The 25859-nt window shown below is 52.0% G+C and overlaps 1 protein-coding gene and 1 long non-coding RNA gene across 3 annotated transcripts in view; one reads left to right on the plus strand and one right to left on the minus strand.

Annotated features, from left to right (window-relative positions):
• Positions 1–6711, minus strand: part of LOC142045790 (uncharacterized) — a 30111-nt gene extending 23400 nt beyond the window's left edge. The window contains exon 1 of the long non-coding RNA XR_012654659.1: positions 6633–6711. This is a non-coding gene — a long non-coding RNA (uncharacterized LOC142045790). The remainder of the gene's footprint in view (positions 1–6632) is intronic.
• ERAL1 (Era like 12S mitochondrial rRNA chaperone 1) lies at positions 3988–25628 on the plus strand. Of its 2 annotated transcripts, XM_075059555.1 has the most exons (12): positions 3988–5293; positions 6312–6564; positions 12980–13141; positions 13466–13593; positions 13687–13764; positions 13936–13982; positions 14421–14482; positions 14924–15036; positions 15365–15766; positions 16094–16243; positions 16539–16619; positions 21781–25628. In XM_075059555.1, exons 1-12 carry the CDS (start codon positions 5261–5263, stop codon positions 21901–21903), a joined length of 1632 nt encoding a protein of 543 aa, XP_074915656.1. In that variant the 5' UTR covers positions 3988–5260; the 3' UTR covers positions 21904–25628. The 2 variants fall into 2 exon arrangements, with proteins under 2 accessions (XP_074915656.1, XP_032644613.1); XM_032788722.2 differs by lacking the exons at positions 3988–5293; positions 6312–6564 and adding an exon at positions 8632–8784.
• The last annotated feature ends 231 nt before the right edge of the window (positions 25629–25859 follow it).

Genomic DNA, 25859 nt, shown 5'->3' on the forward strand with positions numbered 1-25859 from the left:
CTTGCTGTGCAGAGAAGAAGGAAACAGCGGGTTCTAGATCGCCGAGGGAGGAGAGCGACAGTTTGGTTTGGCTATGGGAGGAATTTCAGGGGATCCTAGTCTGGAATCCAAGCACCCTGAAACCCCCAGAAGGACTCAGTGGAGGGGTCCCGGGAGTGTGCCTGCAAGCTCTGCTGTAACCTGTGTTCCTGCTGTCCAATAAACCTTCTGTTTTACTGGCTGGATAAAAGTCACTGTGGGTCCCAGGAAGAGGGGTGCAGGGCCAGACTCCGTGACAGTCCTTTTTAGGTGACAGATTGGAGAAGCTGTCCCAGACTGAGGTGTCAGTAGAGGAGGGTTTGGAACAAATTGATCAGTTAAACAGTTAGATGTCACCAGGACCAGATGGTATCACCCAAAAGTTCTGGAGGAACTCAGGTTAAAACTGCAGTACTAACAACTCTGGTATGTAATATATCAAGTAATTCAGCCTCTGCACCAGCTGACTGTGAAAGCAACCATGATGCTGATTTTTTGTAAAAGTCTCCAGATGATCCTGGCAATTACAGGCAGATAAGCCTAACTTCAGTACCAGGCAAATTGGTTGGTTGAAACTATAGTCAAGAACAAAATTATCAGAGATTGAGATGAACGTGATTTGTTGTGGAAGAGTCAACACACCTTTTGTAAAGGGAAATCAGGGCTCGCCAATCTATTAGAATTCTTTGAGGGGGTCAACAGGCATGTGGAGAAGGGGGATCCAGTGGACACTGTGGAATTGGACTTTCAGAAAGCCTTTCACAAAGTCCCACTCTAACATCTCTTAAGCAAAGTGAGTAGTTATGGGATAAGAGGAAATGTCCTCTTGTGGATCAGTGACTGGTTAAAAGATAGGAAACAAAGGGTAGGAATAAATGGTCAGTTTTCAGAATGAAGAGAGGTAAATAACAGGGTCCCCCTGGGGTCTATACTGGGACCAGTGCTGTTCAACATAGTTATAAATGATCTGGGAAAAGGGGGTAAACAGTGAGGTGGCAAAATTTGCAGATGGTACAAAACTACTCAAGATAGTTACAAAGCAGACTACAAAGAGCTACAAGTGAATCTCGCAAAAGGGTGACTGGGCAAAAAAGCAGCTGATGAAATTCAATGTTGATAAATGCAAAGTAATGCACGATGGAAAACATAATCCCAACTAGACATATAAAATGATGGGGTCTAAATTAGCTGTTACCACTCAAGAAAGAGATCTTGGAGTCATTGTGGAGAGTTCTCTGAAAACATCCACTCAATGTGCAGCAGCGGTCAAAAAAGCAAAGAGCGTGTTGGGAATCACTAGGAAACGGATCATAATGCTGCTCTATAAATCTCTGGTAAGCCCACATCCTGAATACTGTGGACAGGTCTGGTCACCCCCTTTCAAAAATGATGTATTGGAATTGGAAAAAGTACAAAGAAAGGCAATAAATAACATTGGGGGTATGGAACAGCTTCTATCTGCGGAAAGATTAAAGAGACTGGGACTGTTCAGCTTGGAAAAGAGATCACTGGAGGGGGATACAACAGGTCTAAGAATCATGACTGGTGTGCAGAAAGTGAATCAGGAAGTGTTATTTACCCCTCCCATAACACAAACTAGGGGTCATGCAATGAAATCAATAGGCAGCAGGTTTAAAACAAACACAAGGAAGTATTTCTTCACACAATGCACAGTCAGTCTGTGGAACTCATTGCCAGGGGATGTTGTGAAGGCCACAAGTAAAAACTGGATTACAAAAAGAATTCCCTAAATTCCTGGCGGATGGTCCATCCATGGCTATTAGCCAAGATGAGGAGGGACAGAACTCATGCGCTGGCTGTCCCTAAATCTGACTGCCAGAAGCTGGGACTGGAGACAGGATGGAGCACTCGATAAATTGCCCTGTTCTGTTCATTCCTTCTGATACATCTGGCACCGCTCACTGTTAGAAGACAGACCACTGGGCTAGCTGGGCTACTGGTCTGCCCCAGTGTGGCTGTTCTTACGTTGCGGGGAGGCTGGAACTGCCAGGGTGCTCCTGTCCCGTAAGCTAGCACAAGTGGAAAGTCTCCTGGGTGCTGGTTCCCCCAGGCTGGCCCTGTGGGCTGTGAAACCCTGGGACACCTCCCACCCATCCCAGCTCCTGGGAGAACAGAAGTCCCGGCAGCCTCCCCACCCGTGTTCCCTGCCAGGATCAGAGCAGCTCCAGCCTTAGGTCCTGCTGCAACCTGGGCAGTGCCGAGGTGCTGGCAGGGCTGCTGGGAGAGCACAGGCTCCCACCCAGGTGCCAGGGCAGGGCCCCTGATAAGCAGCAGGCTCTTGTCTATCAGCAGCTTCGCAGAGCACCCCATACTGCCCCTTATCACAGGCCCCGCAGGCAAGCGACTTCCAGGAACCCTGAGCCCCACCCCTCTGCCGGGCTAGAGAACTGGCCAGCAAACAGGCACGCAGGCCACGCGCCCAGTGACACCCCAGATGAGTGCCCCACATGTTCTACCCCAGGGTTCCAGTGGAGGAGCGCCTGCACTCAGCTGGGTTGGCATCTCGCCAGCCACCCTCCCTCCCCCAAGCCAGAGTCTGGACACATGGACACACGTGTCCATCCCTCCCCAACCTAGATGCCACCAGCTATCTGGGTGCTGAGTCCCTCTGAAATAGCCATGTGTTGCTCTGCACCAAGAACAGCCTCTATACCCCTCCATTGGCTGTGCGTAGGTTGGCCCCTGCCTCAGTGGCCCAATGGCAAGGGGGGACCAGAGCAACCCCAGGGGGGTGTGCTCTAAGCATACAAGCTTGGTTCTCAGGCCTGCTGAGCCTACAGCTTCCCCAGGCAGTTTCAGGGGCACACCAGGGAAATGAGCCATGCCTGGCTGGTGGCAGGGGCGTGGCCGGGTCAGAATGGGGTCCCAGGGAGGCACTGAATGTGTAGCGCTGTCACAGGGTGGAGGAGGTGGCAATGCCTAGACCTGCAGGGCTGGGAGCCACCCACAGCAGGGCTGTCTCACCTCTGTGGGTCTGGGATGCCCACGGTTGGGGGCAGAGATCGTATCAGTCTGGGGAGGCTTCAGGTTGTGCTGCACGTAGCCCACTAGTGAATGGAGTTTCCTTTTGGAAAAAAGCAAGACCAGTTGGAAGCTGACAACCTCTGAGCTCTGGGCCAGCAGGGATCTCTGGTTCCTGGTCAGAGCCATGGTCAGGGCCCAGCTTTGTAGCCCTGTCTGGTGGTTTGGTGGCCCACACATGCAATGAGTTTAGTGGGTCTTAGCCCAGATCCTAGCAGATGGGGTGCCCTGGCATGAACTCCATGGCTCTAATCAGCCCTAACTAGAGCTGGGTCCTGTTCTTGGCAGGCTGGGCAGAAAGTGGCCCCTGGGGCATGAGCACCCTGGCCCTAGCGCTCCTCTCTCCAGGATATGTTAGTGAGGTGGGGAGAAGAACTGCTCCTGCTGCTCAGCTTCCAGAGCCCCTCCCGCTGGTGCCCAAGTCTCCCTGCTCTTGCAGTGTGCGAATATGTGTGCTAAGCCTGGAGCAGGTGCCAGGCCCATGGGGTAGCCGTGGGCGCTGCTGGCGCTTGGACTGGGCTTGTTTTGATGGGAGTCCTGGGGAATGTGTGTAATGACACCCCAAGTTCTGGTGCAGCTCTTCTCCAAATGGGAAGAACTGGCCCCTGTATCCAGGCCCTGTCGGTGCTTCTCTGACCCAGGGGAGCCAGGTGGTTGGTGTGGGGATTGTCACCATGTGCAGGGGGCTTTCGCCCCAGGGGAGCAGGCAGGGTGCTAGCTCCACACCAAGCAGCCACAAGCCCAGGAAGCAGACTCAGTCGCTGTCCCCAAAGCTCTGTCATTTCCTGACACTCCCTAGCACTGGGCAGACTCTTGGCTGCTGCAGCTGCACCAAAGCCAGGCAGGAACGGGTTAAAAGGGGGGAGGGCCTGATAGGAGCAGATACTTGATATGCAAATGAGGCCAGAGTAGGTATTATAAGTGACTCAGCTGGAGGAGCTGGCTCTGGAGTGGAGAAAGGAGCTCACTCCTCCTGGCCTGGCCTGGCCCGGCCCAGCCCGGTAAGTGCCCTGAGCCGGCTCTGCCTTCCTGAGGCTCACCAGCAGGGGCCTTGCTCTCTTTTTGATTCTTCCCTTTAATGACATGTCCATAGTCCCCAGAGGTGAACCTGCTCTGCTCCGGCCCATCAGGGTGAGTTGGCTGCATCCCGTCCCGCCCCACCAGAGATGCCCGTGGGTCACATTTGAAGAGGGCTTGGACTCTGCTACATGCTACTATCCCCTGGCCTGGGTGGTAACTGCCATGTGCTTCTTCAATCTTCCTGGGGCAGATTCTGCTAGGGCTGGTCCCTGCAGATTCCAGAGGGAAGCTGGTTCTCCTAGTGATGGCAGCCAGGCTAAGGGAAACGGGCTCTGGCAGTGCCTCCTTCGACTTCCCCAGAGCTGCACCAGTGGGGCAGCCCCGGCAGAGAGACCTGGGACCCCTGTTGCTGCTTTATCACAGGCTGGACTTTCGCTGCTTGCTCCCTTAAGTCCCAGCTCCCTCTCAGCAGCCAGCAGGGTGGCAGCAGGTACATGACAATCTCTGCACTAGGGAACAGAGAGGGGCCCCTCGCCATGGGAGGGAGAATGTCCCCAGGGATGCAAAGGACTAACGCCCAGCTCCATGGAGCCCTGCCTTGTGGGGGGCCAGGCAGCTGGCTCCGCGCTGGCCGTGTGGAAGCTCTGTTTGGAGGCTGGGGCATTGTGTGTGGAAAGGCCTGTGTTATCAGGCTCCCTTCTCCACCCCGCGCAGGGCAGGTGCCCTCCCTGCTCTGCCATGTCCAGTGCTCACGCTGCTCTGAGAAGCCCTTTGGCGCTGGCTGGGATAGTAACTGGAGGGCAATGCCCCACACGCCTGCCTTGGATGCCAGGAGGGCAGGACAAGCAAGGCCAAGATCCAGGCAGCTCTTTTCTGGAGACACTTCCCCACCCCCATAAGACACCATGTGGGGGGCTCTGGCACCAAACTGCCTGCCCAGGAGCTGGGAGGCCCGGAGGCCAGGCCTGCCCTGGCTTTATATTGTACTCGATGGCTTTAGGAAATCCTAGGGCAGCTGAGAAACTGGTGAGAGGAGGGAGCAGTGGCTGCTCTCAGGCAGGCCAGCCTGGCTTCGTACTGTCCTGTCTCAGCAGCTCTCTGCTCTCGCCCATAATGCTATTCTCCTGGTGTTTTTCTAGGTTCCCTTTTCCAGCCCAGGCAGCAAGAGTGTCCACCCGCCATGGGGGCTCTGGGCAGGATATCATCATATACTGTAAGTTTGCTATGAGACACTACAGTATAGATGATGTACTATCCTGAGCTTCACCCCTCAGCCAGGGGCTCTACTGCAGGTCCAGTGCAGGGGAGAACGCCTGGCCAGCTGGGAGCACTTCTAGCACAGCACAAGTTCCTCCCCCTCCTGCAGAGGGTGACAGGCTAAGCACTGGGGTAGGGGGGTGAAGCCTCCCATGAAGGTCTGGCCCTGCCTGTGGCAGCCTTACCCCTTTAGCCTCTTCCTGCATTCAGTGTGCTCCTTTTTCCCTGGGTCTCCAGTGTGGGACGGAAACAAGCGCTACCCTCGCTGCTGCTCTGGAACACCTGCTTGAACAGGCTGCAAGCGGGGAAGTAGCCAACAGGAAAGAAAAGGTTAACAACCATTCCTCCCACCAGGCTAGGAGGCACTGCCCTGCTAAGCCATGGGGGGCGAGCAGGCTGCGGGAGCGAGAGGGAAGATTCCACTGCCACATGGGCAAGAAGCAGCTTTCAGAGCTGGCGAAGGCACCTGCCAGGAGGCTGAGCCCATGGGGCGTCAATGAAACCGTTACCATTACTGACTTTAGTAATGGTAACGGTTCTACTGCCGCCCCAGCATCCGGGCAGCGAGAGCAAGAGGAGCAGCACCCCATTGCCAGGTGGGAGCAGCACCCCTCCAGGGTGCCAGCCTCTATGGGAGGCCAGCAATGAGACCTTCCCCCCCACATCCTCTCCAAGCTGTGAAAGGGCAGGGGGAGAGCTTGGGGTGCCCTGCCTGGGGGTCAGATTCTTTTGGGCCAGACCCCCTCTCCCTAGTCCCTGTGCCAATCAATGAGAAATAAAGGTGTTTTCTTTGATGTCTGGATTTCTTTCCCCTTGTTGTATGATCCCAGAAAACAGCCCTTCCAAAGGCACAGCCCAGCACTGGTGCTGCCTCTCTGCCCCTTGTAGGGTAGGGGGCAGCGAGTTTCCCCTCCTGGAGCGGGACTGAGCACACGAGGAGAAACCTGCCCGGGAACTCTGTTCTTCTCTCCTAGAAGCTGCACCCAGCGTCTCTGTCTGCCATGGTGCTGGCTACAAGCCTGCAGCGAGAACCAGCAATCCAGGCAATTAATTTAGCTGCTTGGGAGTGGGGGGGAAGAGAGGATGGTAGAAAAAATTACTCATCAGTCTACTCCCCTCTAGCGAGGCACCCTGCTCCTGCCATCCAGCCCCCCGTCCTTCTGTTCCTGGCCTTCTCCTTCCTTACTCCACTGCCCTATTGCGTATCCTCAGCTCGACTCCTGACAGGTAGGAGCTCTTGTGCTCTCCCTCAGCTCAGTACCCCCTACCTCTTGGGTTTTGGGCACCTCACTCACCTCTCTGTGCCTTGGTCTCCACCCAGCTGGAAAGAAGAATTCCCTGCTTCCGACAGGGGGTGGTTTTGAGACTAAGCAGGATTTCGGGGGGGGGGGCGCGAGAATGGCCAAAAACCCTCTGCTGGGCTTCTACCTTCAAGAGACAGCCTGTTCTCTCAATAAACGGAAAGGTGATTGGATCATATGGGCAGTGCCCCCGCTGCACATGCCAGCGACTACCTTGCTGCTGTCCCTGCCGGGCCATGAAATCGCTGCATGGCAGGGCCCTGCCCTCTGTTCTTCGAGGTGGTGCTGAGCAAGCTATTGTGTGCAGTAAAAATGACAGTGGGGCAGGATCAGGCCAGTACACTGGCAATTGTCCTTGGCCAGACACAACAATGCTACCATGGGGCAGGTGAGCAGCAGCCCGTGGTGCTGCCGAGCATGGACCGGGGCAGATCTAGGCTGGGTGTGTATCAACACTGATCTGCTGGGGGCACTGAGAGAGTTTCCGGCCCTGCAGGGCAGAGGTGGGGATGGGGGGGCGGATGGAGAGCAGCAGGGGTCTGGATGAAGGAGCATCAAAGGGTCCAGAGTGAGGGGTTCTGTATGCAAACAGCAACAACGCAGTGGGGTGTGTGGGCTGGGGAGCTCTGTGGGCTCACGAAATTGCCAGGGGCTGGGAGGCTGCAGGAGCTGAGGGGTAGGGTGACCAGAACAGAAGTGTGAAAAATTGGACGGTGGTGGGGGGTAATAGGAGCCATATAAGAAAAAAGCCCAAATTCGGGACAGTCTCTATAAGATTGATACATCTGGTCACCTATGAGGTGGGGGCTGGGGGAGGTCAGCGGGCCACTGGAGGCAACTGGGGGGGTGTAGGGACCATGGGGTGGTGTAGGCGGGCCCTGGGGGAGCTGAGGAGTTGCAGTGGATCTGGGGATTGTAGGGGAGCTGGAGGGATTGCAGGGGAACCTGGGGGGCCTGTAGAGAGGCAGGGTGGAGGGGCCAATAGGATCCCAGGCCCCGGAACTGGGGGATTGCAGGGGCCGGGGGGGGGGTGTAGAGGGGAGCTGGGGAGCTGAGGGGATGCGGGGGGGCTGGGGGACAGCAGCTCTGGGGAGTGGGGCTGGGAGCTGAAGTGATAGCAGGGGGTGGGGGCGGCTGTAGGGGACTGGGGGGAGCTAGAGGATTGTGGGGGGCTGGGGAGCTGAGGGAGTGCAGAGGCGCTGGAGGCTGTATACGGGGCTGGGGTAGCTGAGGGGATTGTGGGGGGGGGCTGGGGCACCAGGGTCTCCGGGGGGGGGGCTGGGGAGCTGAGGGGTGGGAAGGTTGTGGGTCACAGGGGCCCCCTGCTCACATCTCGGGGGGGGGGCTGGGGACTGAGGGGATTGCAGGGGCTCTGGGGGCTGTAAGGGCTGGGGGGCTGCAGGGGATTGTGGGGGGGCTGGGACTGAGGGGCTGGAGGTTTGGGGGGTCACAGGGGCCCTCGGGGGGGGCGCTGGGGGACCTGAGGGGATTGTGGGGGGCTGGGGGCACGGGGGTCCGGGGGGGGCTGGGACGCATAGCGGGCTGAGGTTCTGGGGGTCAACGGGGCCTGGGAGGGCCTTGGGGGACCTGAGGGGAAAAAAATTGCAAAGGGGCCCTGGGGGGAGCTGTAAGGGGCTGGGGAAATGAGGGGATTGGTGGGGGGGCTGGTGGCACAGGGGCCCTGGGGGGCTGGGGGAGCTGAGCGGGATTGTGGGGGGCTGGGGGCACAGGGGCCTGGGGAGCTGAGGGGATTGTGGGGAGGGGCTGGGGGGCTGTAAGGGGCTGGGGGAGCTGAGGGGATTGTGGGGGGGGCTGGGGGCACGAGGTCCGGGGGGGGCTGGGGAGCTGAGGGCTGGAGGTTGGGTGGGCTGGTGGGAGCAGGGTTGGCTGGGACAGGGGGTCGGGGGGCTGGGGAGCTGAGGGGATTGGGGGGTATCGGGGCACGGGGCGCAGTAGGCCGGGCCCCGCCCTCGATGTTCCCCAGCAATGGGGCGACTCCACATGCTTCGGGGCGGGTGAAGATGGCGGCGCCCGGATAGCGAGGCGGAGGGGCTGCAGTGCTGAGGCTGGGGGTGTATGGCCGCCGTGGCCGGGCCTCTGAGCTGGGCGCCTGCGTGGCGGGGAGGTCGGGCGCTTGCCCGCACAGGTGGGAGAGCTCGGTGTGGGGCCGGGCGGGGGGGGACTGAAGCCCGGTTGGGGGGGATGCTGGGCCGGGCGGGGGGGGGAGCTGAGCCCGGTTGGGGGGGAGCTGGGGGGCGTGGCGGGGGGGGGAGCCTGAGCCGCGGGGGGGGGGTGGGAGAGGAGTGGCCCGGTTGGGGGGGGAAGCGGGCCGGGCGGGGGGGAAGCTGAGCCCGTTGGGGGGGGGGTGGGAGGGAGTGGGCCTGTTGGGGGGGGGAAGCTGGGCGGGCGGGGGAAGGCGGCCGTTTGGGGCGGGGGTGGGAGAGGAGCTGGGCCTGGTTTGGGGGGAGTGGGCGGCGTGGGGAAGCTGAGCCCGGTTGGGGGAGGGCGGGGGTGGAGAGGAGCTGTTCCCGGTTGGGGGGGGGGAGACTGCCACACGCGCGTCGGCGCGGGACAAGCTCACCGAGCACACCGCTCTCGGCAGGGCAGGGTGGGCAGAATGGCGCGGTCTGGGGGGGAATGCGGACGTCCCGAGCCGAGAGAGGAGCTAGAGCCGTTGGGGGTGGGGTGGGAGAGGAGCTGGGCCTGGTTGGGAGAGAGGGAAGCATGAGGCGGGCGGGGGGAACAGCTGAAGCCCCAGAGTGGGCGGTGAGGAGGTGGGAGAGGGAGCTGGGCCCGGTTTGGTGCGGGGAAGCTGGGCCTGGTTGGGGCAGGGGGGACTCCCAGGCGTGCGAAGCTTTGGAAGGCCCAAGGGCTGGTTCTGGCGCACTTAGGGCAGACTATGGCACTGCTGTAGAGCGGTTATGAGATGGTACAACCGTGCCAGATGCTCTGCTGCCGCTGCTCAGATGCTGATAAACACCCTGGACTGCCAGTCTCAGCCGCCAGGAGCCAATCTCCCTACTCCCTGGAGTGTGGAGCCCTCCTCTTCTGATCAGGGAGCTCCCCACAGAGCCACAGGCCATTGGGTTGGGTCTGGGGTGGGGATGCTATAACTGGCGAGTGTAGAGGAAACTTCCATGTGCACTTGCTCAAATAAGAGTTTCTGCCCTTTAATGCTTCGGTCACATGTAGAGAAACTCTCCCCTATGGTTACTCACTTACCTTGACATCCATTATTCAGACAGCACCCATGTTCCTTTCCCTGGCAAGAGGAGCACAACCAGCTCTTTTTCCTGCTGTCCCTGTGAGAGTTCAGTTCTTAGGAGTCATTGTTCAGCCCTTTTTTTCCTGTTGGTATTGAGTGCAGTTGCTGTTTAGCTTTGTGCGACCCACCTCACAGCAGTCCATAAAGCCAGCCCCCATCTCCCAAACAAGCCCCTTTTGCACTTTCTCCCTTACTGCCCCTCACTTGTCAGGAGCTACCGATAAAGATCTGCAAAGCCATCTCATCCTCCTGTTGAATTCTTCCTTTGCTGTGATGTCTACAAAACCTGATAGTGACCAGGCCACTGGTGTGAAACCGGTGTGTCTTGATGACTAATATTGTCTCATTGTTTCTTTGCACTTGTCCGTCTCTTGGCTTTTGTCGTCTTCTTGGATTGTAAGCTCTTTGGGTTGGTTCCATCTTCTTGTGTGTTTTTACTGCACCTAGCACAGGGGGGTCCTGGTCCGGGGCTGAGGTTCCTAGGTGCTAGCATGATGCAAATAGTAAATCTTAATGTACAGGCATAAAGGACAAGTTACACTGCTCTACAGCCAAAATGCTTCTGAAATAAATGTAGTCAAACTTTGCTAATTCTGGGTCACTGAGTACGAAAATGATGCTTAAAATTGTTGATTGGCTCTAGTCTAGCTGTTGGGCTCCAGACTACAGCAGTGGAATCTCCTGGCAGGTGATGTTAGGGTTTCCATGTTCCATGACTGTCAAAAGGATCTTGTCCCATTCTTCTTCATGGAAGGTGATCTTGTAGGCTGCAACAACATCGATGGTGTGATGGCAGCCCTCAACATTGTTCGCGATCCAGATGAGTTGAGACTGTTCATCGATTCATCGAAGACAAGTCTGAAAGTTGTTTTGCTGCATAATGGCAATGTTTTGCCATCAATTCCAGTTGGTCATGCAGTCCATATGAAGGAAACCTATGACAACATGAAACAACTTTTGAGGTGCATAAACTATGACCAACATCAGTGGCAGCTTTGTGGCGATTTGAAGGTTGTTGCTCTCTTGCTTGGTCTGCAGACTGGATACACAAAGTACTGCTGTTTTCTCTGCGAATGGGATAGTCGTGCAAGAGATTCCCACTACATCAAGAAAGATTGGCCACTCCGACAGTCATTGGAGCCTGGGAGGAAAAGTGTTCAGCATCCACCACTTGTTGAATCAAGGAAGATTTTGTTACCACCCTTACACATCAAGCTGGGTCTGATGAAGAACTTTGTCAAGGCCATTGACAAAACACAAGCAGCTTTCAAGTACCTCCGTGGAAAATTTCCAAGGTTAAGTGAAGCTAAGATAAAGGAAGGTGTCTTTGTTGGTCCTCAGATTTGTGAACTTCTTCGAGATGATGCATTTGACCATGCACTGCGTGGCAAGGAAAAGACGGCATGGAAAGCCTTCCAGTTAGTGGCAATAAATTTTCTCAGAAACAACAAGGCAGACAACTACAGGTTGTTGGTGGAAAACCTCCTCAAGGCATACAAAAGCCTTGGTTGCAACATGTCACTAAAGATACATTTTTTGCACTCTCATCTAGATTTTTTTCCACCGAACTGCGGAGCAGTGAGCGACGAGCACGGCGAGCGATTTCACCAGGACATTGCAACAATGGAGAAATGCTATCAGGGCAAATGGAGCCCATCAATGCTTGCAGACTATTGCTGGACAGTGACAAGAGATGCTCCATTTAATGAATACAAGAGACAAGCCAAGAAGCGCCGAGTAGACACTGAATAGGACTAAACTATGTACATAATAGTTTTTTGCCTTTTGTTTCATAATAAATTTTATTTATATAACCCTTTTGCTGATTTTTAAAGTGTTACATAAACAGGACAGGTGAAATATTATCATGTAAAGCAACCATAAACACATGAAAAGACCTAGGTTTACAATTTATGATTAAAACTCTACTATCTACACAATATACATAGACATAAAATGTAAAAACTTAAATATCTTAGAAACAGTAGCCAATCAGTTGTTTTAATTGTCATATTTGAATTCAGCACATCAAAATACATAATAAATACCACATTTTAGCTCTGAAGCAGACGACTTCTCAAAAATTGTAGACCAGTGTTACCAGCATTGAAGCATCTTGTAGAAAGTGAGAATTCTTAGCAGTCAGACAACATTGCTAGAAGTACTAGTGTAGAGTGAGCTCAGATGCCTTTATCATCATGTTATCTAAACTTGCTCATAGCTGAGCTTAGTGACTTGGTGGTAAAAATACTTGAACCTGGTCTGCACTTGTGGTTCCATTGTTAGTACCAATGCTAAGCCAAAGGTGGGAAAACTGGTAAAACTCTCTGCACAGGTTGCGAAAGAGGCTACTAGATTTGAACAATACAGTTCAGACACAGTTCCCTAAACAAATCCTGGGAAATGGTGCTGACCCCTTTTCAGGTCATTGTTGAACTTGAAAAGCATCGTGGAAGAAGCTGTGTGAACTGGCACATGAGAAGGCATCCTAAGTGTAATGGGCAGCAAGGAGAGAGGCCTGGGAGAATTACAGGCAGGGGCTTCAGCCACAGTGTTTGCTAATATCTTTTCTGATGTGATTAGTCCTTTGTACATAATTCATACTAATGCAGTGATTCTCAAACTTTTGTCCTGGTGACCCCTTTCACGTAGCAAGCCTCTGAGTGTGACCCTCCCCTCCTAAATTAAAAACACTTCTAATGTATTTAACACCATTATAAATGCTGGAGGCAAAGCGGGGTTTGGGGTAGAGGCTGACAGCTCATGACCCCTCCATGTAATAACCTCATGACCCCCTGAGGGGTTCCGACCCCCAGTTTAAGAAATCCTATATTAATGGTTTAAGAGCCTTGATTATGGAATTCTCTGGCTATGTAGCGTGTGTGTCCTTGTCATTACCATCCCAACTGTAACCTGAAAGAACCATAATCCGTTAGTGGGACTGAGGAACCCATATTGGTAAAATAAATCGAATTTCTCGGCTGTGTTTTGAGGCCATCTTGCTTAGAATTTCTTGTAGCATTTTTGGTTCAGCATGCAGCAGGTTTAAGTTGGTGTTGCTGTATTGGTTTTTCAGTCCGTGCTGCCTGTTTCCTGGAGAATAGAGTCCAGAGGGTCAACGTTTTTCCTGCTTGCTTTTATGGAAACAGTTCTGCCCTGGATACTATCCTAGGAATTTCCAGAGAGAAGACAGAATGTGCACTGGGGCAGCATCCACCACCAGTGTCTTACTGCAAAGGTAAACTCAGCTGCCTGGATGATTTTTCTAGGGAGGTGATGAACAATAGCATTAGAGGCAGCCTCTAAAGAGGGCATAGCAGAAAGCTGGAAAACAGCTCTGGAAGGAGTGACTTGCAAAAGAAGTCCAGGCAGTTGTAAATAGCTGGGTACCGCATGAGGTGGGGATTAAAGGCTGTAGTCTCTCAAGGTTAATCTCTTAGTCACTTATATCACTGCACAAAACACAATACTCTTTTTAGTCTCTGGTTGACTAATCCATTAAATGTGTACAGTTTGGTGTGACTGCAGTGTTATTATTTGAACACCTTTTTTCCTTCTGCAGCTGAGCAAGATAACTTGTTGGTGCACCAGCCAGATGAGCCAGAGAACCCCAAGGTTCTGAGAGTTGCCATCATTGGAGCACCAAATGCTGGGAAATCTACCCTCTCAAATAAACTCTTAGGCAGAAAGGTAAAGCTGTTATACCTCAGTCCCTGCAGCATCTGAGAACCAGGTTACAGATTGTTTCTTAGATGTTGTACACGTCTGACTTGTTTCCTGCAGGTTTTCCCAGTATCTAAGAAGGTGCACACCACACGATGCAAAGCCCGTGGAGTCATCACAGAAGAAGACACTCAGCTGGTAGGTATTCCCCATGTCATAAGGTAACTCTCAGCAATAGGCATTATTACCCAGATGATCCATAGCATTTTCCTTACACCCTGCAGTCTACTTCAGTTGCACAAACATGAGTTTTAGCTTCCTGTCAGTAATTACAGGACAATCCTTATTGGTTTGGCTTTCTTTTTCTAGATCATCCTGGACACACCTGGCCTCATCAGCCCCAAGAAAGCCAAAAGGTATCTCTCTTAATGTAGGTTGATGGAAAATCCAAGTGGGCAAGGTTTGAGGAGGCCAGAACGTGAGTTCCACTGTAGGAGCTTGTAGAGTAGAATGAAAGGGGTGTAATGGGTACTTACTTGGGATAGAGGTGTGGTGTTCATAGAATGAGAAGGTCTTTGAGCCCAGTTCTTGTCTCTGAACTACCTTACAATTACCAGCATTACAGTAGCACCTAGAGTCCACAGTCTCTGTTGAGAATCCATTGTGCTAGGGACTGCACTCTCAGAACTGATGTAGGCGAAAAGGTGGCACTGCGCTAGCTGGGTACTAAAAGGGAATGTGAAATGGACTATCTTTTATTTTAAGAGGAAATTCTTCCACTCTGTGATAGGGTGGAAAAGGAGGCAGTTTATGAGCAGATGCACATGTAGTTCCATAACGGGAATTTCTTTCAGGCATAATCTGGACAAATCCCTGATACATGATCCATGGGACAGCATGAAACATGCGGACTTAGGTGGGAACCCAGTTCTCTTACTATATCAAGTCAAATCCTGATGTGTCTTTGATGGGTACTTATATGGCTGCCATTGCCCTGGTATCCGAATGCCCATATACTGAGTGGAGCAGCAATGGCAGCTCCTGGGTACGCAGGGATAGAGTGGCGGGAAAGTACATACAGAAACTCCCCACATCTGTAACTGGGGAAGAGTATAGTACCTGTACACCGCTGAAGGAGGCAGTGTGGATGATAGGGCTGGGTGGTTGAGGATTAGTTTGTGTGGCACTGGGAAGGTGTGGAAAAGTGCGTTATTTTATCATACTCACACTCAGACAGACACATTCTGCTGTGGAAGTAAGAAAGGCAGTGATATGAAGAAAGTGGCCACAAGCTGAGGGGCAATTAAAGACTGATGTCTGCCAAGAGGGGTTTCAAATGTATCTCTCTGTTTGGCAGTTCTGGTTTTGGTGGATGTGTCAGAACGCTGGACACGGAACTGTCTGAGTCCCCAGGTGGTGGAGTGTCTTTCTCAGTTCCCACAGATTCCCAGCATCCTGGTCATGAACAAGGTAAATGAGAGAGGGGTCCAAGTCTTCCTTTTTATACAGTGAGTTAGTGTTTGGGCATTACATACAGGGCCTCTTTTCCTTATACCTCTATTGAAGGTTAAACTAAATGTTGGTTTCTTGGCAAATGCCACAGAAGAGATCAATCTATTTGAAGGTTTCCAGTGTCTTGTAACTCACTAAGGGGTGACTTAGGCCTGCAGCAAATGGTGCAGTCCGTACGTCTATGATTCATCCCTCTTTCACCTCAAGACTTGGATTATTACGTGAGACAGTTTCATTTGTCTCAGTTTCATCTGGAACAAATTCCTGATCAGTCTCTCTATTTCAGGTGGATCTGCTGAAGAGAAAGGCCCTTCTGCTGGACCTGGCCACTGAGCTCACAAAGGGAGTCGTAAATGGAAAGAAACTGAAAGTGAAATCTACGTCTGAGAGGCATTCAGACTCCTCCAGAAACAATCGCCTTCAAAGCATCCAAACTTGTCTGTCTGAGAATACATCCAAAGAGTTTGGTTATCTCCAGGATGCCTGTGAAGTCCAGCGGGGCTCTGGCTCAGATACCAGTTGTAGCGTGAGAGCATCAAACTCTGATCATATGTTGGAAGGCACAGAGAGAGCGCAAATTGCAAACCACCAGGTATCTAGAGGCTTAAAGAACAAGAAAGGCTGGCCACACTTCCAGGAGATCTTCATGCTAGCAGCTATTAGTGGAGAGGCAGTAGAGACCCTGAAGGTAAATTAGCCTGAAATAATTGCATTATACCCTGTGACTTCCACCTTCTCATTCTTGTGTTCGCCCTAGATAACTTAGTTATACTGAGCCTCATATCATGTGAGAAAATAGCCAACTTTTCTTTGTCTGACCTGTCCCCTTTCTCCTGGCCTGTGGTCTGCAGCTCCCTGAGGAGTCCCTGGTAGGTTGGTGATGGAGTGCCATCTGACCAAGGGAACTGCACCATGTCAGACTATTTAAGAGCACAATCTTTGATTTATTTCCACCTAGGACTTTTACTGGTGACTTTGGGTCCCCTTTAACTGCCCCTGTTCTTTGTGTTGACAGAAGTACCTCCTGATGCAAGCCAAGCCAGGTCGATGGGAGTACCACAGCAGGGTTTTGACAAGCCAGTCGCCCCAGGAGATCTGTGATAATGTAATTAGGGGGAAGCTACTGGAGTATCTGCCACAGGAAGTGCCCTACACTGTGGTTCAGGTAGGAAGCAGCTCAGTGAGAGCAGCCTTTCATAAGTGTCCATATGATTAGAGGGACCCTTCCTGGTACAATACTCTGCTGAAATCTCTAAAGATTTGGGTTTAATGTTTGAGGGCGTGTGGCACTGCATTATCCCCAAGTCCTTCACTGGGGAGTGGGGCCCTCTTGATGCCTGCTGTCCATGTGCACTTGGCCACGGAAGGGACAGGCAGCTGGGAATAGAAGTTTCTGGGGCCTGGAGCCAGGGGACTTTTCCACTTTGCTGAGTGGTTGGGTTTGTGCTCTAATGTTGCAGAAGACAGAGATGTGGGAGGAAGGGCCGAGTGGGGAGCTCATCATCCTGCAGAACCTGCTGGTCCAAAAGGAGACCCATGTGGTGAGTATTCTGGGAGAATCTCTATGCTCTTTTGCTGCTGATTGGGGGAGTCCATAGGGCATAAGAAAGGAGGGTCTGGAGACCCAGTGCAGAAATAGGATCTTTGTGCATCCATGGAGTTCAGTCACATTTGTATGGAGCATACTAGACATCCTGTTTCTTAGCCAGTTCTCTGCTATAGGCTTGTGTGCTATGTGTCCTGCGCTAGGCTTCCTGTACAGACTGAGTCCCTTGGGCTATGAATTGCAGGTCAGGCACAGTGTAAAGTCCATTAAATATCTGTAACCCTGTGGTACATCTAGACAGAGAGTGAGGCCAAACCTCCCATTATGTACTAGGTGGAGCATGTCCGTGACAGGGTCTACTCTGTACCTCCCTTACCTTCTGACTAGAGCATGAAGGCACAGCATGCACCAGCCTCATCTGTGAGTTGGCCAGTCAGTCACTCGAGGTGCCTCCCACCCCTTTGGCACAGACCATGCTCCCTGTATGTGAGTTAAAGGGGCAGGCCTCCCAGTGCCAAGCAGATGGTTTTTCAGTTTCTCTACATACGGGCGAAGAGCCTGCACTGTTCTGTGGTGACAGATACCCTACAGGCAGGGTTCAGGGATGCTCCAAATAAGTGTTTCTCGACGATCGGTCTGTGGACTAGCGCCAGTCCCTGAGATCTCCTTAACACGGTTTAGGAAGACAGCAAGCTGGTCTCTGGTATCAAAAAGGTTGAGAAACACTGAAATGAAACATCCTCTTTATCTGCTTCCCCAGTCACCATGTTGCTTTCTAGGGGTATGTCTACACTACGGGATTATATCGATTTCACAGAAACCGGTTTTTTAAAATAGATTGTATAAAGTCGAGTGCACACGGCCACACTAAGCACGTTAATTCAGCAGTGTGCGTCCATGTACCGAGGCTAGTGTCGATTTCCGGAGCGTTGCACTGTGGGTAGCAATCCCATAGCTATCCCATAGTTCCCGCAGTCTCCCCCGCCCCTTGGAATTCTAGGTTGAGATCCCAGTGCCTGATGGGGCAAAAAACATTGTCGCAGGTGGTTCTGGGTACAGCCTCACCCCTCCGTGAAAGCAGCAGACAACTGTTTCGCGCCTTTTTTCCTGGGTGAACTGTGCAAACGCCATAGCACAGCAAGCATGGACCCTGCTCAGCTCAAGACAGCAATCGTGGACGTTGTAAACACCTCAGGCGTTATCGTGCAGTCTGTGCTGAACCAGGACCTGCAAAACCAGGCGAGGAGAAGGCGGCTATGGCAGTGTGGCGACAAGAGTGATGAGGACATGAACACAGAATTCTCTCAAACCGCGGCCCACTGCGCTTTGGAGATCCTGATGGTAATGGGGCAGGTTCTAGCCATTGAAACCACCGATTTTGGGCCCGGGAAACAAGCACAGACTGGTGGGACCGCATAGTTTTGCAGGTTTGGGACGATTCCCAGTGGCTGCGAAACTTTTGCATGCGTAAGGCACTTTCATGGAACTTTGTGACTTGCTTTCCCCTGCCCTGAAACACCAGAATACCAAGATGAGAGCAGCCTCACAGTTGAGAAGCGAGTGGCAATAGCCCTCTGGAAGCTTGCAACGCCAGACAGCTACTGGTCAGTCGGAATCAATTTGGAGTGGGAAAATCTACTGTGGGGGCTGCTGTGATGATCAAGTAGCCAAAGCAATCATTAAGCTGCTGCTACGAAAGGTTGTGACTCTGGGAAATGTGCAGGTCATAGTGGATGGCTTTGCTGCAATGGGATTCCCTAACTGTGGTGGGGGGCGATAGATGGAACCCATATCCCTATCTTGGCACCGAGCACCAGGGCACCCAGTACGTAAACCGCAAGGGGTACTTTTTTCAATGGTGCTGCAAGCACTGGTGGATCACAAGGGACGTTTCACCAACATCCACGTGGGATGGCCGGGAAGGGTTCATGACGCTCGCGTCTTCAGGAACACTACTCTGTTTAAACGGCTGCAGCAAGGAATTACTTCCCAGACCAGAAAATAACAGTTGGGGATGTTGAAATGCCTGTAGTTATCCTGGGGACCAGCCTACCCCTTGATGCCATGGCTCATGAAGCCATACACAGGCAGCCTGGACAGTAGTCAGGAGCTGTTCAACTACAGGCTGAGCAAGTGCAGAATGTGGTGGTAGAATGTGCATTTGGCCGTTTAAAGGCGCGCTGGCGCACATTACTGACTCGCTCAGACCTCAGCCAAACCAATGTCCCCTTTGTTATTGCTGCTTGCTGTGTGCTCCACAATCTCTGTGAGAGTAAGGGGGAGACCTTTATGGCAGGGTGGGAGGCTGAGGCAAATCACCTGGCCGCTGATTATGCACAGCCAGACACCAGGGCGATTTTAGAAGAGCACACCAGGAAGCGGTGCGCATCAGAGAAGCTTTGAAAAATGAGTTTCATCACGGGCCAGGGTACGGTGTGACTGCTGTGTTTGTTTCCCCTTGATGAACCCCCCCCCTTTGATTGACTCATTCCCTGTAAACAACCCACCCTCCCCCTTCGATTACAGCTTGCTTAAGGAAATAAAGTCACTATCATTTAAAAATCATGTATTCTTTATTAATTCATTATAAAAAGAGGGAGAGAACTGACAAGGTAGCCCTGGGTGTGGTTTGGGAGGAGGATAGGAGGGAAGGAAAAGGCCACTAAAAAAATTTCAAAGTAATGACAGCCTTTTGGTTGGGCTGTCCACGGGGGTGGAGTGGGGGTGCACGGAGCCTCCCCCCACGCGTTCTTACACGTCTGGGTGAGGAGGATGTGGAACATGGTGAGGGTGAGGGTGGTTATACAGGGGCTGCAGCGGCACTCTGTGATCCTGCTGCTGTTCCTGAAGCTCCACCAGAGACCGGAGCATGTCAGTTTGATCACGCAGCAGCCCCAGAGTTGCATCCCGCCACCACTCTGATCTTCCTGCCTACACCTCTGATCTTCCTGCCCCACCTCTCATCTTGAGCGTCCCTCCTGTCCTCACGTTCACTGGCATCTTTCCTGTAATTTGATACCACATCCTTCCACTCATTCAGATGAGCTCTTTCATTGCGGGGTCACTTCCATGATTTCCGAGAACATTTCGTCTCGCGTCTTTTTTTCCGCCGCCTTATCTGAGATAGCCTTCGGATGGAGTAGGGAGGCTTGAAAATTTTGCAGCTGCATGAGGGAGGGGAAAAAAGGGAGAGAAGTATTTAAAAAGATACATTTTACAGAACAATGCTTATACTCTTTCACGGTGAACAACACTATTCACCTTACATAGCACATGTGATTTCACTACAAGGTCGCATTTTGCATCTTAATATGAGTGCCTGCGGCTCTGGTGTTAGAGATCTCACAGACGCAGGTCCGGGCAGCAGAATTCGGCTTGCATGCAGCCATGGTAAGCCATTGTCTTTCTTCTGCAGCCTTCATATACCAGCCCCTCCTTTCCCAAATAGCAAGCAAAGCCCATTCAGTGCTGCTTCTTTCCTGTTAACATGCAGCAGCAGAAACCACCCCCCCATCCAATTCTCTGGGATGATCGCTTTACCCTCCTCCACCGCGTGGCTGGTATCATGGAAGATCACTGCTAATCACCCCCTCCCCCCACCACGTGGCTGGTAGCAGGGAAGATCCTGCTAGCCAAACGCGAAAAAGCTCAGCGCCAATCACCCCCCCTCCCCCTGCTTGGCTACCTGCAAGGAAGGATTTCTTTTAAGCAACAGGCAAACAGCCCAGTAGGAATGGCCATCTCTGTCCCCTTAATTAAATTCCTGAATTTCAACCAGGTTACCATGAATGATATCACTCTCCTGAGGATAACACAGCGAGATAAAGAACGGATGTTGCTTGAATGCCAGCAAACCCGGGACCATACGCAGCTAGGCTTTGTCATGCAATGATACAGATTACTTGCTACATGCATGGCGTGGTCAAGTGTCCTACCATGGAGGACGGAATAAGGCTGCCCTGCCCAGAAACCTTCTGCAAAGGCTTTTGGAGTACCTCCAGGAGAGCTTCATGGAGATGTCCCTGGAGGATTTCTGCTCCATCCCCAGACATGTTAACAGACTTTTCCAGTAACTGTACTGGCCGCGAATGCATCCCAAGTCCTCAGGGCAAATTAATCATTAAAAAACGCTTGCTTTTAAAACCATGTTTTATATTTACAAAGGTACACTCACCAGAGGTCCTTCCATGGCTTCATTGTCTGGGATAGTGGCTTGGGAGGGCTGGAGGGTAATTCCGTCAGGGTGAGAAAAAGCTCCTGGCTGTTGGGGAGAACGGAGTGCTGTGGTGCTTTCTGCAAGCTCGTCCTCCTCCTCGTCGTCCTCATCTTCCCTGTCCGCAGAATCCTCAGCCATGGCTGAGATTACCACCCCCACCTCAGAATTCATGGACGGGGTGGGGTACTGGTGGCGGACCCCCCTAGAATTGCATGCAGCACAGCGTAGAAGCGGCATGTTTTCGGCCCTGCCCTGGACCTTCCGTTCGCTTCTTTGGTTTTCTGGTAGGGTTGTCTGAGCTCCTTAACTTTCACACGGTACTGAGTCTCTGGTGTGGCCTCTCTGCATCATGGCCTTGGAAACTTTTTCAAATGTTTTTTCATTTCGTCTTTTGGAACGGAGTTCTGTTGGCACGGAATCCTCTCCCCATACAGCAATCAGATCCAGTACCTCCCATGCGGTCCATGCTAGAGCTCTTTTTCGATTCTCAGGAGACTGCATTACCACCTGTGCTGATGGGCTCTCCATGCTGGCCAAACAGGAAATGAAATTCAAAAGTTCATGGGGCTTTTCCTGTCTACCTGGCCAGTGCATCCGAGTTCAGATGCGGTCACAATGGTGCACTGTGGGATACCGCCTGGAGGCCAATACCGTCGAATTGAGGCCACACTAACCCTAATCTGACATGGCAATACCAATTTCAGCGCTACTCCGCTTGTCGGGGAGGAGTACAGACATCGGTTTTAAGAGCCCTTTATATCGATATAAAGGGCTTCGTTGTGTGAATGGGTGCAGGGTTAAATTGGTTTAACGCTGCTAAATTCGGTCTAAATGCATAGTGTAGACCAGGCCTAGGGCTGCCTTTCCCTGCAGGTAGGTGTCACTGCCAGAAGTAAGAGAGGTGAAAGTGATAATCCTCTGTCTCTGTTTTGTGGTACAGAAGATGCTGATTGGTGTGGGAGGCCAGCTGATCAGCAGGATTGCTCAGGAGGCCGGTGAGGACCTGATGAACATATTCCTGTGCGACATCCGCTTGAAGCTCTGTGTGAAGCTGACGAAATGAGCTGCTTGCTTAGATGTTACCAACTCTTGTTGTCTGACCACTAATGAAGAGGTGGACATGCTGAAGAACATTGGAGTCACCCCTTTCCGGTGGGGCTGACGCCCCCGGCAATATCAGGGCACTGAGATTCCCCCCAGGCATAGAGAGGGATGCTGAGTAAACCAAAGAACTAAAGAAGAATATGTTCTTTGTGGGATCTGAACTGCAATGAGTTTAATGCTTGAACGTGGTGAAATCTTTAGACATTGACCGACCCTAACAGATTTTCCAGTGAGAACTTGGAGTGGATGTTGGGGAACCAACCCAACCCCCCCCCCACCCCCGACACACTTTTAGTGCTGCAGTTACAGAGCCATCTGTCTTTCCTCCCTCTGCTGCTTCTTGGCTTTCGCGTCCTTTGCTCTACTTGCCACTATCTGTACTGCCAAAAGCAAACAACTGTGGCTGGATGTTGTGCTGAAAATGATGCTGCTGCAGTGGCAGAATATGGGGTGGAGAGAGACAGGAGGAGGCAAGAGCAAAAATTGAATCTCTAAGGCCAGGGTTATTTCTGAAGGGCTCAAACAGGTGCGACCTGCATGCATGTCCAGATGCATGCATTGTATTGCACCTCAGAGGGCATGAGTGATATGAGCACTGGTCTGTCGAATACTCCCCAGACTATTAATGTCCACTGTGAAGAAATAACTCTCCAGTCTCCCTCAGGCAAGAGCTTAAAACACTTCTACAGTAATTAGTGTTCTAGGAAAACTGCAGACTCAGCTATGAGTAGGCTGAGTGCGTACTGTAAAGTGAATGCTGCCTGTATAGTGTTTGGGGGTCTTTAGCCTGAAAGTGGCTTTGTAAATATAACTGTTCTTTAAAATTCAAAAGGAGTGCTGTCTTCTGGCAAAGAAAGGGTTATCGGGTGTATTCCCCTTGTCTCATGTCTTCAGTGCTGCAAGGCTGAGTAGCTGTACAGCTTGGAATGGTGGCATTCCAGCTGAAAAGGCTGCACCAACCCAGCCCAACTCACATGCTGATCGTCCCTGTGATTGCAGCATGTCATGCTGTCTGCCTGGCCTTTCTCCTGCAGGCTGTGGAAGATGAATGAATGAGGGATCATGGAAACAGGGCCTTTAGGAGCCAGATGTTTGCTGACGGGGGCTGGAGCAGGGGATGTTGCTTGCAAATAGAGCCACTCATTCCTTTTTAGTGTAGCTGGGATAGCAGGTGGGTACTGTTGAGGGAATCACTCTGTTGGTCACTGTCAAAGAGGGATGTGTTGGCTAACAGCAGTGGTTCCCAGCTAGAGTGCACCTGTAATAGATGCATGGATACTGTCTCCCTTCCCCAACGCAGTTGGCACCCTGGCCTCTTCTCATTTTCCTCTTTTCTATTTTGCAAGCATTTTTGTTGTCTTGTTTTTCTCTCCCTTATTTCCTTTTCTCCTACTCGCCAGAAGGCTGTGGGGAGTTGATTAGTGGCTCTGCGGGGGTGGGAAGGAGGAGCCAGGCTGCACCTGCTGTTGTGACTGAGCTGAGTATCAGGAGAGAAGGGAATGGGGGCGTGGGTCAGTGGGCTGCTGTCTGAATATGAAGGTCTATACTGGAGGGGCTACTGCAGGAGGCTGGGGGAAAGGAAAGTGCCTCCCAAGGAGCTGCCTAATTTTAGAAGCAGCAATTAGAGCAAATTGGCATGCGGTAGAAAGTGGATTCACTGACAGGCTCTCTCTACTCCCATTGCTCCTTCTCTCCTTTGCACTGCCCTAGGGGATTCTAGGTGTGCTCCAGCATGGCCTCAAGAGTTTGCACTTGGCTACCAACTGAATATTCAGTAGCCCCCAGCAGCTTACGTCACTCTTCCGCCATTGTCTGCTGTCACAGCAAGGCAAGACTAAAATGGCACCTATCCCTGACTTGTTCCTAGTGAAACCTTACTGTGGAAGAGAATGGGGTGAGAGGATTCAGCCTGTTTGGGGGCCAAGTGGCACAGTTGGTGGGAGGAGACTGGGGACTAGAACAACATTATTGCACCAACTTCATCTGTAAAGATCTGGGGTCAAGTGAGGACTAGGTGTCCTTAGAAGGCCCTGCTTGTCCTGTTGTTTGCAGAGTGCCCACCTTAGCTTGAGGCAGCTGAAGAGAAGCCCTGGGCTGGAGAAGCAGGGATATCGCAGGTCAGGCTTGACGTGCTTTGCAGAGCTGGCAGGGACCTTAGCCTTGGCTGGTAGCAGGTGACAGGTCAGGACTGAAAGTCGTGGAGGTGTATGGCAGTCTGTAGCCTTGTGCTGCCCTTGCAGTAGCTGTGTTGGTGTTGGCATGAACTGGCACAGTCTCTGGGCACAAAGATGAGAGAAGCTGTTTACTGGCACCAGGACGGACTGACTAGCATAGTATAGATATGTATCTAGACCAGTGTTTCTCAAATGCAGTCACCGTGGTTGGATGTGGCCACCAGAGAATTTTCTTGTGGCCACAGCCTCCTGCGCGGTAATGGGGGCGGGGGGGAGCAGCGGCCCCCCTCCCCCAGGGCCACCGGGAGAGGTTGGGTCCTGCCCACCTCTGGAGATACACAAGCTGGAGGAGCAGGCAGCCAGTAAGTTCCCACCTTCCCAGGGCTGGTGGGGTCAGGCTTCAGCTCTTGGGTGGCAGGTTCCAGCCACAAGGCTTCAGGCTCCGTTCCCCAGCCATAAAATAGTGAGCTCTAGCCCCAACGTCCCTCCCCCCTCCAGTGCCCCTGGCCCCTGCTGCCTCCATATCCACCTCCCCACCCAGGGCTTAATTTGTCCCCAGGCTTGCCAGGGCTGAGTAACTCTGCTGGGAAAGGTGATAGTTGTATGTTTTAATGTCACTTTTCACAGCAGACTTAGTAACTAGCACGTCTCTTTTAAAAAAAAAAAAAAAAAAAAAAGGAGGGGGCAACAAAAAAAGAGCAGAAGACATAAGAAAAAAGACAAGAACATACCAAGCACCTTGTGTGTTTCTATTTTGGTTTGGCCCAGTAAAGAATAGAGACAATGGGACGTTATCTTTATTGAGTCTGGAAAAAAAACCCTACATAAATCACAATGATTTGGACCTGTGTCTGTGCATACTGATTTTTCCTAAAATTAACTATGTTAGAAAAAATTGTCAGAGTGGACACCAGCAAGACTTAATGGCCACACTCTGAGGCCACCAAAAAAATTGTTGTGAGAACCCCGATCTAGACTCAGCCCGATCTAGACTCATTCCCCTGCCGTATAGGTTTGCTATGTAGATCAGGTGTTTGACTCCCTTATTCAGCTAACACTCTGTGGTTTGTGGATCTCTGCATGTTCCCAGAGCTAGGCTTTCTAAAGGATTTTGCCTGCTGTATGAGATCTCTTGAGACATCTAGCTACATATGCCATTCTGTGTTGTTTACAAGCAGCCCTGAGTGAGAAGACTCTTAAGGTGCTGCCCAAACAATTAAAATAAGGATACCCAGGAGTTCCCAGCTCCTGTTTGAACCCAAACCTCTCATGAAATCCAGTGCCAGTTTCTCCCTCTCCAAAGAAAAGGGGATGCTTCAGTGGCATGACATAACCCACTGAGCCATTAAAGACTGTGCCATGGAGAAGATGTAAGCGACAGTGAGCTGCCTTCAGATAGTGAGGTGATAGCCGGGCTTTTTTTGTCTCCATGCAGGGGATATTTTGGTTCCTTGAATGTTTCTAGCTAGCTTTTATATTCCACTGACAATAAAATGAGGTCCCAGCTCAAGCAGTCATTTCTCTTCCCCTTTCTGTCAGTCAAATGACACAGCTGCTATCTGGGATCTGTTTTATTCTGACTAAAATCAGGACACTTTCATGTATCTTCTTTCTTGCCAGCTGAGCTTAGATCACATTTCCATAGCAGTGGATTGTTCGCAGGTGCTTCTGAGGGTGACACCTTGCAGGGAAGAAAGGTAAGTGAGCTTGGAGGATTCAAAAGGTTTGCATTTGGTGTCAG

This window comes from Chelonoidis abingdonii, chromosome 20 (assembly GCF_003597395.2).
Source record: "Chelonoidis abingdonii isolate Lonesome George chromosome 20, CheloAbing_2.0, whole genome shotgun sequence".
NCBI classification, from domain to species: domain Eukaryota; kingdom Metazoa; phylum Chordata; order Testudines; family Testudinidae; genus Chelonoidis; species Chelonoidis abingdonii.

Bases quoted from the DNA above. Each gene is read 5' to 3' on its own strand.
- ERAL1 (XM_075059555.1), top strand. From the start codon at position 5,261: ATGGGGGCTCTGGGCAGGATATCATCATATACT. The intron at 13,983-14,420 runs GTATCTCTCTTA...AATTTCTTTCAG, and splicing joins AGCCCCAAGAAAGCCAAAAG to GCATAATCTGGACAAATCCC. The intron at 16,620-21,780 runs GTGAGTATTCTG...TTTGTGGTACAG, and splicing joins TCCAAAAGGAGACCCATGTG to AAGATGCTGATTGGTGTGGG.